At 46.8% G+C, this 12,573-nt stretch overlaps 2 protein-coding genes across 2 annotated transcripts; both read right to left on the bottom strand.

Annotated features, from left to right (window-relative positions):
• Positions 1 to 1,628: 1,628 nt before the first annotated feature.
• LOC129592041 (uncharacterized) lies at positions 1,629 to 3,188 on the bottom strand. Its single transcript, XM_055487982.1, has 2 exons — positions 2,724 to 3,188; positions 1,629 to 2,417 (listed from the first exon to the last, which is right to left on the bottom strand). The coding sequence occupies exons 1-2, from the start codon at positions 2,974 to 2,976 to the stop codon at positions 1,837 to 1,839; spliced, it is 834 nt and encodes a 277-aa protein (XP_055343957.1). The 5' UTR covers positions 2,977 to 3,188; the 3' UTR covers positions 1,629 to 1,836.
• A 139-nt stretch (positions 3,189 to 3,327) lies between these two features.
• Positions 3,328 to 12,374, bottom strand: LOC129592060 (chromodomain-helicase-DNA-binding protein 4-like). The gene is given in 6 exon segments (XM_055488005.1): positions 3,328 to 4,019; positions 4,264 to 4,600; positions 6,462 to 9,095; positions 9,378 to 10,236; positions 10,238 to 10,814; positions 12,215 to 12,374. Coding segments are annotated over 6 exon segments (4,794 nt in total). The 5' UTR covers positions 12,336 to 12,374; the 3' UTR covers positions 3,328 to 3,753.
• Between the last annotated feature and the right edge of the window lie 199 nt (positions 12,375 to 12,573).

Below are 12,573 nucleotides of genomic sequence, written 5' to 3'. Positions count from 1 at the left end.
CACAAGAACTCTACAATTGTCATTCTTGTGAGACACCGGTACAGAACACCTATGAGCGTGTTCTTATGTCCGAACTGGTTGTTTGACCCTGGATAAAAAAATTGTTGCTTAGTACTTACTACCGGCACTCAGGTTAGCAAGCACGCAGGCGTTTTGTATTACACATACTGCAATTAAAACTGAACAAATATCGCGCACGCTGCTTACATCAAATCTACTTTAGAAGATAAATTAATTATTAAAGTATGTTAAGTATGAATACATACGTAATTCAGTTAGGGGGCATCCATAAATTACGTACGCAGAAAACCACAATTTTTTCACCCCTCCCTCCCCCTTCGTAGCGGTCCGTCACGTTTGCTTGACCCCTCCCCCCTGGTTCGCTCAATCGTAATACATGGAGCTGACCACCCCCTCCCCCCTGGGTTCGTCAAGGCCGTCACAGCTTGTCACACTTTTTGGACCCCTCCCTCCCTGGTTCGCTGCGTACGTAATTTATGGATCCCCCCTTATTATACGCTTTGCTCGTCATAGAATATCTGTACGTTTTAGTTATCTACAAGTGGCTGTCTATCTGTCTGCAGTTATCTTTGTAGTATTTACTGAAACCCTTTTGGTTTAAGAAGAACAGTCCATATGTTTGCATATTTTGCAGCATTAATAACGTTGATTTCGCAAAATTAATGACAAATTTAACAACGACCGTGTGTGATGTTGAAAGCAACACAGGTATTGTATTACACAATGGCAAGTGAAGCTGTCTGCGAACGAGTACAGTGTACCTCGTTTACCTCGGTTTCTTTGATTACAGTACTTAATTTTCTGCATAACTGTGTTAATTCTATGTATGTATAACTTCTATACAACGGTCGAGTCATCTGTTATTAAAATACCAGCAACTGCAAGCACGACATGAAAAATTGATCAGAACCCGGTAATGTCGCTGTTGATCACTGCATGATGCATGAAATTTAATCATTTAAACCCATCCCACATTCCGCAAAAACTACCCTCTCGAGAGATTTTTTCTTACGTCCTGGAAATCTTTGAATATTGCATTCCCGGCAGTCTTTCCGTGCAACGGTGCCGACGATCCGCAAAGCAAAGCGCACAGCTGCATCCTGTTGTACGAGCACATAGAACAAGCTGATCCGCTAGTCTGGCTGCTGACATACCGCTGTTTACTTCTTGGTCGTACTTGCTTACCTGTGGCACCTAATGAAATTATGAAATCACGCGCATCTTCGATCCGGGAGCACCGTCGCTGTAAACATTGGAACTCTGGCTTACATATTTTCGTAAGGGCATAAGCGTATCCTTAACACTTGTGCTAACATTCATATGAACCATAGTAATTGATTCGCTTACGGCGGCCGGCGAGAGACATCGATCTTTACGGTAAAATTGGAATTAGTGACTTCAATTATCGCGGTGCTGTAATCGTACCAGTCTTTAGGCTTTCTCGGATGTCGAATATCTTACGAGTACATATCTTTGTAGTGCAAATGCAGAGTAAATGGTTTTCTGTTTAATACAAGTAGAATTTATCACATCAGTAGTCTAACAAAGCACCACAATTTCAATATATGTATTTACAAGATTTTTACGAAAACATCACATGCGTTAGGTATCTCTTGTTTACAATGGCATCTCAAAATCAAAACAGACCCCGGAGTCTTGCAATACCAAGAAAGGTCATGCCCACCTCTGCGCTGAGACAACTGTTTCGATGTGTACGAGGTTACAGTGATATGCCAAAAGGATATGACTACCTGAACAACAATTTCATCGATACAACCCGATAATTAAAACGAAGTTTTTACGTCGCAATCGTGGTTATTCGAAGTACTCCCTAACCACGATTTCAAAACAGAATGGCCAGCATCTAATGGTTTTGACCACGCGCCCTTGGCCAGGTGTGCCGGCAGCATCGCGAGCTGCAGTCGGGGTCGTCGCTGATCGGTCCTCAGTGCGTTCGTTTTTCATTTCCGCTCCAGCCGGTAGACTAGTGAGAGTGTTGATCCACAGCGTAGTGGTCAGAATTAAACTGAAGAGCAGTAGCAGATACACATTGGCATAACAGCCGGTCAGTCCGCTACCCAGCCATTGCACAGCCACGGCGTAGCCCTCCGGTAGAATTAATGCCGACGACTGTACGCGCTGCAGATCCCCGGTGACCTGACTGAAGACACCGTTGGTATCGCTGCGCAGTTGCATTGTTATCGCGGTGATTAGGAGGAGTGTGAAGAACGTTAGAATGGTCAGACAGCGGAGATGGCGGGCGATGACCTTTTGATTCTCCGTTCGCATACCGGTAATGCCCCACATTTTCGTGATCACAACGAGTAGAAAAAACGCAGTGATATAGTTGCAGACGTGAAGGGCAGAAAGTTCTTCATACGGAAGTAGGACGGTCGCTATGCAAGTATGCATACAGTAAGTAACACAATTACAGAGAAATAATAAGAAAAATCTGTAACCGGCAATGAACATAATTTAAGTAATAGAGTGAACTACTTAAAACTGAAAGCGGTCACCTATATTGTAAGCAATAACGAAATTAATAGACTCCGTAATTACTGTATATCGTATTATGTAATTTCACTTATCCTGTGGATTAATTTTTCAGTTCATTGGAATGCTTTAATGATGTTCTGTATTCGTAATTAGACGATCGCAACGTTCAAAAAGACGAATAGTTTTCTTGAATCTGCAGTACGTACTGGTAACGGTCAAGGGCACGATGAGGAATTTTATGCCAATGAGCGCGGTGGCAACGTGTCGCAGTTCTTTATAACCCGAACTGTTCTTCAGTTGTGGCAGTTTGTTGCATTCCTTAGCTGGACGACTGGCAACGGGTACGCGCTGAGTCTTGGTCGCTCGTTTGGGTCTGGGACTGGGAGAATCATAACAGGAGTAATTGTAGTTGTACCTGTCGCTGTCTATTAGGACCTGTGTGACACTGCCTCCAAACATTTTCCAAGGCTTGAAATATTGAAATCTGGATTACGGAACAACATGCACAGAAAGAGGGTAAAACAAGTAACGGGGTAACTGTAAGGTTGGAGATCGCTGCCCTTTTTAAGGCTGCTAGAGATCGCTGTGCGAGATAAAATTGTGTAAATTATTTGCGCAGGAATTTCATTTTCGGCTTAACATTATGGCATTGGCATCTGGTATCAAGCAAATTGCAGTTAATCAATAATGCGTGCTCGTCAGCGCATCGCTCAGCATCTGAAACGGGCTAATGATCTGGATCCCGGTATTGCCGGAAGTAATCCCCCACACAAATAATGCCGGTATGTAAATGCACATACTAACCATAAGTAACACCAATCTTAGCGCACTTTATTGCAACTGAACAAGTATCGCTCGCATGCCACATGAAACAGAGAGAACGTTATTCACACCAGCTATCGATCCACTAATCATAAAATACATTAAAAGTAACAATAAAAATTCAGGGACAGCCTCGCAGCATTCCCCATAACTAGGAGTGAACATGCACTGGTAAACCGGAGCGCTGCCAACAAAAGAAGACTCCACCACGTGATAAGCAAAAGAACGCTTTCGTAACAGCAAAAAAGGAAGAAGCAGAACACTGCTCCTTACAGTGCAACATCGGATCGCGATCCGGTGTAGTGAGATGCGTATAATACGACGCAATACAGCGCGTGCCAACAGAACTGACGGGTATAGAGTGTATCAATAAGATAAAAACGAATTAAAAATTAATAATATTCAGAAAGTCCACTATTTGCGCTTGTTGGACAGATCCTGCACTTCCTCCTCAGCCTCGTCCTCCCCTTGCTCCATGTCCACATCGGCCGGGGCCGCTGGGGCGGCGCTGTCAGCGCTGGATGCGGCGATGCTTAACGGTTTGGGTTCGTCTTCCTCTTCCACAGGGGCAGACGGTTCTTCCTTCTTCACCAAACTCAACGCGGACGAAGAACTTTCCTGTGATAAACTATCGCCCTTTTTACCAGATTCTTCGGCTCCGTTTTCCCCGTCCACTTCGTCTGAAAAGAAAATTACAACGTCAGTTAACAATAACGCGTTCAGTCTTCAGGAAGTTCGTCACAATCTACACTGAAAGGAAATTACGCTGTTTACTTCTCCACCTTTATACAACTGCGAGACTTACGATCCATTCTTGCAACTGCAATGTTACTAAAATAACCATATTTTCTAACTTAAACGCCCATAAATCTTCAACCAGCCTTTACTTTGCGTTTTCAGTGTAAGTAATATCATGTAATGCACCTTTAACTTCCGCTGGTTCATCCTGCGCCTTTTGCAGTGCCTTCAGATTGGCAGGCATATTATTAACCGGAATGGCAAACTGCGAGCCAGCTTTGTAGTAGTCCGTGATGGGGAAAGGACGATCCTCCGTCGGCGCCGTGGCCGAAGTCGACGGGACCGTTGCTGTTGCAGGAGCGGTAGCAGGTGGTTGCTGCTGGTTGCCCGTTAACTGTGCCAATATACCGCGCTCGGACATTCCCAAGCGTTTGCTGACCGACGGCAATGAGGCCTGCGCAACCGGAAACTTGGACATGTCGGATTTGAGATCACTTAGTAAGTCGTCCAGTTGCTGCAAAACCTGTAAGAAACGATACAGACATATATAAAAAGATGAATAACCAAACGATGAAAAAATCTTACATCATGCATAAACCAATAGTAAATGACATAAATTGTAAAAATATTTCATCAGCCATTTTGAGAGATACCGGGAGTTTGTTGCAAAATACTACAATCTGGCGGTTTTAATTAATTTACAACGCTAGCGATGGGACTATGGGCGGGCCTCCCTTGAGCGTATTGGAAAATTTTACACGGGTCATCGAAGGCGCCAAAGCAATCGGCCTGGATATAACGTCGGAAAATGCGAACTGTATGTTACAGGCGGACCTGAAAGTATCCAGCAAGAAGCAGTGGACAGCTTTCTTATACGGTATCCGCAGCTGCGTGTCATGTCAAGCGCTAACCTGACACTTCTTGGAGCACCAGTATTAGACGATGCAATCGCCCCGATGTTTACTGAAAAAGCAACGACACTTTTTTCGGTTTGTGAGCGAATGCAGCTTCTCCCGCGACACCAAGCTTTGTACCTCCTGAGACATTGCCTCGGCGCGCCTAAAATTATTTACATGCTGAGATGTTGCAACGCGTGGAGGTATCCGCAGCAGCTGTACCAGATAGACGAAACGCTACGCTCCTGTTTCCAGCAGCTGTGCAACGTCCGAACCAATCATGATGACTACCCTAGTTGGCGGCAAGCCAGTCTCCCGGTCAGCAGAGGAGGTATCGGAATACGTCGTTCGGAGGAATTAGCTCTTCCCGCCTTTTTGGCTTCGATTCACTCCGTATCTGACTTGGTATCTCGTCTATTACCCGCACGGCCGGCTGTGAACGTCACGGAGGCTCTAAACCTGTGGAAGCTAAACGCTCGCCAAGTAGAACTGCCCGAATCTAACTTCCGGAAATTGCAGAAAACCTGGGATTTACCGCTATGCAACGTATCTTTGTCTACCTTGCTGGATGTGTACCGCGACGATGAGATTAATAAAGCGCGCTTACTTGCCCAGTCACGGCCGGAAGCAGGCATTTGGCTGAACGCACTGCCCTCCGCTCACATTGGGAATTTACTCGACGATGACACGCTGAAGATTTCGGTTGGCCTCCGTCTTGGTGCAGTTATCTGTGAGCCACATGACTGTATGAAGTGTCACAAGCCAGTTGACAAATATGCACGCCACGGCCTATCCTGCACATTCTCAGCCGGCAGGCTCCCACGCCATGGTGGGCTCAATAACATTGTGTGCCGCGCCCTCGTTTCAGCCGGCTTCCCCTCTAAACTGGAACCGCGCGGCACCTCTCACACGAGCGAACGACGCCCAGACGGCTGTACTACGTTTGCTTGGCAGAGGGGCATGTGCCTGGCGTGGGATGTCACTTGTGTCGACACAGTCGCTGCTTCCCATATCAGGTCCACATCCTCGACTGCCGGATCGGCCGCGTTACAAGCAGAAGAAAGGAAAACTAATTTGTACTCGTATCTGATTGGGCGATACATTTTCGCTGCCATTGCCTTTGAAACAATGGGCCCATGGGGACCGTCAGCTACGGCCATTATCAAGGAAATCGGGAAACGTTTATATAATCAAACCGGAGAGGCTCGCTCCCATGAGTTTCTCCGGCAGCGACTGTCCTTGGAGATTCAGCGGGGAAACGCGGCTTCGGTTTTAGGAACAATGGATGGAGTTGAAAAGTTTATTGAACTCTTTCTGTTGTGATAATTAAGCTTTTTTCATTGTTTGGTTAACTTGCAAATGTTTATTGATTTGTACTCTGCCGTCGTTTGTCAATAAAGTGCTGTACGCTAGCTGCCCACAACTATAACACGGCAAACAAAAGTAACCGTTGAAAGCAGAAACGGTGCCAAAAAACCTTCTACGTACCTGACGATAAACCAGCTGTGCCGGGCGATTGCTGCTCATCCCGACCACCGCAATATCCTGGTGATTTTCTGCCACCGACTGCAAATGATTGAACGTCCGATACATCTGCATCAGTGGTCCACTGGGATCCTGTGTCAGCTGCAAGTAAGCAGCGCGTCGAATCTGCTCCTCCACCACCAAAGCCTGCTCCAACAGTTTAAAGCGGCGCTGCATAAACTTGTTCTTCAACTCCAGAAAGTTCATCTTGGCGGTGGCGGTCTTGAACGGCTCGTTGACAATGGCAAAACGCGGATCATTCTGGACGGCGTTGAACTGGCCGTAGCCGTGGTGGGCAATGCCCGCCAGCAGCCAGTAGTCATGCTTCCGGTTCCAGATCTCATGTTCGGGATTGGCGCGAATGGCGCGCTCCTCATTGAACCACAGCGTGTGCAGCTCGGTGAATCCCCCGTCGCAGATGTTAAACATGAAACGCTGTTTGGGTTTAATGATGGGCGGCTCCACCGCCACTGGAACAGTTTCTTTGAGATCTTTTTCCGATTTCTGCAAAGCGGTCTCCTCACGCTCCCCACTACCACCAGCCTCACCTTCAGCCTTCAGTTTGGCTTTCTCTCGCTCACGCCGCTCCGCATCCAGCTGCACTTGCTGAGCCTGCTTCTGCATGGCCAACAACAACTCCGGCATCGAATGTTTCCCGTTGACCGGTTCAAACTCCTTGACTTTCTTTTTAATCAAGCTGGTGATGCCAATCCGGCTGAGAATGTGATGTCGCGAGATGCCTTCCCGAGGCACACCATCACTGAATGTCTCCGCATTATCCGGACCGGGTTCGCACAAATGACGCATAAACATAGCTGCGTAAGCGCGGAAATGCCGTTCTGATTTGGCGCGCAGGTCACGCACGTTCCACTGCCATGACTGCTCATCGTCCGACGGAATACCATAGCGTAGCACCCCATTTAAAAATGACTTACGTTGTCGGGGATTGAAACCCAATACATCGAATGTATTCGGTGAGGTTTTGTTCAGCAGCGGCGGTAACGGGCCGTCATCCTTCTTACGACGTCGACCAGTCATTTCCTTCCCGCCTTCACCCTGTCCGAACTCATCATCTTCTTCGTCGTTATCATCCGATGGAGATGAGAACGACGAGTTGTCATCGGACTGGTTGCCGGCGGCGGATGTCCCTGCGCCTTGGAATTCTTCCCAATCTCCAGCCGCGGCCTTTCCCGTGCCATCCATAATATAGTTCACCCGTCGTCGCAGGCGTTTACCCTTTCCCAGGGAGCGCGAGATATCCTCCTGGTGCTGCTCAAAATGATGCCGCAGCAGCCGCTCCCAGTAGGCCGGGTCCGTACTGGGCTGGTTCTCTTCATCTTTGCTGGTGTCCGGCTGACTGTTTTCCTCATCGGCTTCCTCTTCTTCCGCTGGATTGACAATGTTATATGTCGCCACCTTAAAGGAGCTGAGATATTCATTCAAGCCCACTTCCTTCTCCTGGATACCCTCCAGCGAGCGGTCCAACAGTTTCTCCACAGCGTCATCATCGTAATGAATGGCGCCGGTACTCTCGCCCGTTTCTTTGTTAGTGCCTTCCCCAGTCGAACCATCCACATTATCATCCTTGAACAGCTCCTCCGTACCGAACTTGAGAATGTCATCCAGCTCTTTCTTACTGAACTGGGAGCCACCACTGCGCACCACCAGATGCGTCAACATCATCTTCTTCTTGGCCACCTGCGTGACGCGCTCTTCCACGCTGGCCCGCGTGACAAAGCGGTAGATCATGACTTTGTTGGCCTGCCCGATACGATGGGCCCGACTGAACGCCTGGATATCGTTATGTGGATTCCAGTCCGAGTCGTAAATAATGACGGTATCCGCAGTGGCAAGATTGATGCCCAGACCACCGGCGCGTGTTGACAAGAGAAATACAAACTGTTGAGCGCCTGGCTCATTGAAACGGTCAATGGCATCCTGACGTTGGCCTCCAGTGATCTGCCCGTCAATGCGCTCGTATTTGTACCCTTCAAACTCCAAGTAGTCTTCCAGAAGGTCCAACATACGCGTCATCTGCGAAAAGATCAACACACGATGTCCGCCACGTTTCAGCACTTTCAGCATTTTACTCAACAACTCCAGCTTGCCACAGGCTTTCACCAGCGCACTGCCCTCGTAGGCGCCATTGGGCATCTTCGCACCCTCTTGTCCGGCAGCGGAAATTAAGTACGGATGATTACAGCACTTTTTCAACTCCATCATGACGTTGATTAAACTGGATCCACCAGATTTCGTGTGTAGCGCTTCGTAGTTACGGGTTAGGATGAATTTATAGTATTTCTTTTGTAATGCTGACATGTCTACGCGCACAATAAACTCCGATTTCGTGGGCATATTATTCAAAACATCGGCCTTCAAACGGCGCAGCAGATGGTTGCCCATGATGTCGTGCAGCTTCTTCACTTGGTCTTCTTTGGATAAATCGGCGAATTCGCGTGTAAATTCCAGCATGTCGTTGAATCGATCAGGGCTGAGGAAATTTAACAAGTGGAACAGTTCTTCGAGATTATTTTGTAATGGAGTTCCGGTCAGCAGTAATTTATATCCAAGTGTGTACTGGTTCAGTACGCGGAAAAACTATATAAAATAAAATAATTATAGCCTAAACCGTAAATATTAAGTTATTTTTCTTTTTAGCATGTCCACATAATAAAAAGTCATTAATTTTTATTAATAAAACAATCCTAAACATCGGAACGTAACTTCAAAATTCGAAACGTTTTTCTAAATCACGAGCTTTTTAAATTCAAGTTACTTACAACTGTAGAATCGCATACAAATATCATAGATACAGAGCGGCCACTCTAGAATTCTTAACATTAACACTGCAAAACAAGAAGTAAGCAACATTTCTCTCACCTTTGACTGATTATTTTTCAGACGATGCGCTTCGTCCACAACCAATATTTTCCAATCAATGGACCCCAATGTCGGCTGATCCACGCTGATCATCTCCATGGACGTTAACAACACGTTAAATTTCACTTCAAATCCATCTCGCACCCTCGAAGCCTTCTGCCCACCACGAATCGCTCCTCTCTCAAAGCTAAACTCGTTTTCACGAATAACCGCTCGCGATTCTCGGTCGCCGATATACGTCACCACGTAGAAATCCGGGGCCCACATTTCGAATTCGCGCTCCCAGTTAATCAGCGTGGATAAAGGCGCAGTCACCAGGAACGGCCCTCGGCAATGTCCTTCTTTGTATAGCGAGTACAGGAACACAATAGTCTGTATAGTTTTGCCGAGACCCATTTCATCAGCCAGGATAGTGTCCGTGCCGTGCGACCATGAGTAACGCAACCAATTCAACCCCTCCAACTGGTACAAATGTAGTTCGCCGCCGGTGGAGGTAATGTAGTCCGGTTGCCGTTCATATTGCCTGCGAGGGTCACAGGTGGGTTTATCCGGGAACTGCCAGCGTTTTGGTTGTGCTTTGTCGCCTTTCTCTTTCTTCTCCTTTTTCTTCTTGGATTTTTCCGCAACTAAGCTGGCCTCCGCCTGCGCCCGGAGATCCCAGTATGCGTCCACACATTTCTTGAAATCCGGTACGTCTTTCTCCATGTCTTCCTCTTCCCACGACGACTGGTCGTAGTTTAAATCGCGCCATTTAACTAAGTATTGCATCTCACCGTTCCGTTTCTGCTGATGGTTGATAATGCGGTGCACTTGAATCCATTCGGGTTTGATACCATAGCGGTAGAAGCGTTTCCTCCAGTTCCGCCTCATCATGGTGACGAGCCCGTTTGGCTTCCGAGATCTCTTCCAATGGCGGCGGGTCATCCATGTTATTGCGCCGGAAATAGTTGCGGATCAGCTGTGGCTGATTAACGTCCAGCTGAATCTCTGGCACCCACTCACAGTGCCAGTAGGACAGATTGTCGTATTTAATAAAAAATTCCCGAATACGCGGCGGGCGCCTTTTGGGCCCTTTCTCCGGGTCGATGGGCAGGCCGGCCAGACCGGATGGGTCGATCCAGCGCCAGTGGAGGATCTTACTAACACGGGCGCGCAGCTGTGGACAGGTACAGCGCGGACATAACCATTCGCCTTCGGGAATGTCTTTCAGTGGCGGATTCAGGCAGTCCACATGGAATGCGGATGGGCACCCGTCGCATAACAGCAGCTCGCCGCCATCAAAGCACACACGACAGTACTCCATATTTTCAATGCTCCGTTCGCTGCGTTCACCGGCAGGCGGAGCGTCCACGTCCTCCTCTTCCTCCTCCTTGTCCTCTTCTGCTTTTCCGCCACCATTGATACCGTCTTGCTGACACTGCGGACAGCTCCATTTTCCTGTTAATACCAAACGCATGTTGAGATTGTAAATGCGCTTAATCACCATATCCTAAATAGTTAAGCCCCAAACAGCGGAGCTGCCATAGATTTCGGCCCTGCGCAATGGTTTGGTGGGCCAACAATCATACTGATGGTGAATCAAACACCGATCATACTATTCCTGGGAAAAATTACTAATTATGTAATCACAAGTTTAAAAATTTAACAATATGCAGAGATATGTATGGTTTCATACAATAAGGATTGAATTGTTTCTATTTGAACAGTAACGCGATGCGACCATAACCAATTCGAGTTGACGAACTACCGGGCATAGGCGAACCTCTGTTCACCATTATCATTACTAGTGATAAATTCGTTATCAACAAACGATTAAATATAGTTACAAAACGTATTAAATGAGATCCTATCGCTCTGACATAATACTATGAAAGGTAGGATGAATGAAAGTTTCGTCTGTACAAAAAGATAAAATAATACAAAGAAAGAAGTGTACTGAGTTCACTGTACGTAAATTTATTTATGTGCGCAAGGAGTTCTACTAACGTATATTAAAAATAATTGATATTATTTATACGAGTATATATATACTTCTACACAAAGTACATTTTTAATATCCCAGTATCCCATATCCCAAGTTCGGGGTTCTGTAATCGTGTTTGGGTCGGCTTTGGAATCTACGGTTATTATTAATACACAACCATATGCACTTTACATATATATATATATACTCTGTCACAAAATATACGTATTTTTAAAGCAGTCAATTCAAATGAAAGAAAGGCTTATGACGTCAAAAAATCTAATAGTCGTGTGCAAAAGGTGAACAGCCGTTGTCTGGATCGGAAAGATCCATATTGTTATAAGCCTATCCATAAAATCCATATGCACCACTGCTCGCACACAACTACTGCACTACATCACTTCTGTACACACATAATTAAAGCGTTTGTTGATTTCCGCAAAGCAGCTATCCAGGAGGCACAACCAAAAGAATGTGAGTACCCTTCCTAGACACACGGTTACTGCCGGCTGCCCACTATCTTAGACTATTCATCCCCCTATATATTCCCTATGCCGACTTGTTTCATGCTGCATACTGCAATAACTGCATAGCTATATGCAATCTGTATGCACACAAACAGAACGTTGGTGAAAAGGGCGCAGTTGTTGGCTAGTGGGCACCGGTGCATGATGTGCTGACGCTTAATGCAGCCGGTTCGGTGAAAGTAGCGTTACGTGTGCATAAACTTGATCTCTTCCGCCCTCTTGTCTCACTTAACACTTACATTCAAATGGAAAACCTGCTTTGTTTACTCCTTGCGAAAATCAATTAAATAATCGACTGGCGTCAGTCCATACTGGCTACTGCTGCTAACACCGACGAGAATGCTTACCTTCTGGAGCCTCTTCCAGTTCTGGATCTAAACAGACCAAATGGTAAGCCTTTGGACAGGTATCGCACAGAATAATCTCCCCGCCGGCCCCACACACTTCGCAGTAGTCCTGATTTTCCATCTCCACATCGGGCTTCTTGACAGCCTTTTGGCCGGAGCGGCTTTCTTCACCTTTTTCTTACTGGGAGCGGAGCTGCTCGGCGGTGTTCCACGGGCAGCCACCGACCGTTTCCGGCTGAACGACTGTTTGGAGGCCATTTCCTGCTTGTAGATATCATCGGCTTCTTCCAGCATCTTCTCGAATTCCTCATCGGAATTCCGATCATCACGCCCATCTTCATCCGAGCCTCCTCGTTTGC

This window comes from Paramacrobiotus metropolitanus, unplaced genomic scaffold, assembly GCF_019649055.1.
Source record: "Paramacrobiotus metropolitanus isolate TYO unplaced genomic scaffold, Prichtersi_v1.0 Parri_scaffold0000049, whole genome shotgun sequence".
Classification (NCBI taxonomy): domain Eukaryota; kingdom Metazoa; phylum Tardigrada; class Eutardigrada; order Parachela; family Macrobiotidae; genus Paramacrobiotus; species Paramacrobiotus metropolitanus.
Note: the sequence above shows the minus strand (reverse complement) of the source record. Positions and strands in the feature narration are given on the sequence as shown.

Bases quoted from the DNA above. Each gene is read 5' to 3' on its own strand.
- LOC129592041 (XM_055487982.1), bottom strand. From the start codon at position 2,976: ATGTTTGGAGGCAGTGTCACACAGGTCCTAATAGACAGCGACAGGTAC. The intron at 2,418-2,723 runs GTACGTACTGCA...ATACTTGCATAG, and splicing joins CGTGCCCTTGACCGTTACCA to CGACCGTCCTACTTCCGTAT.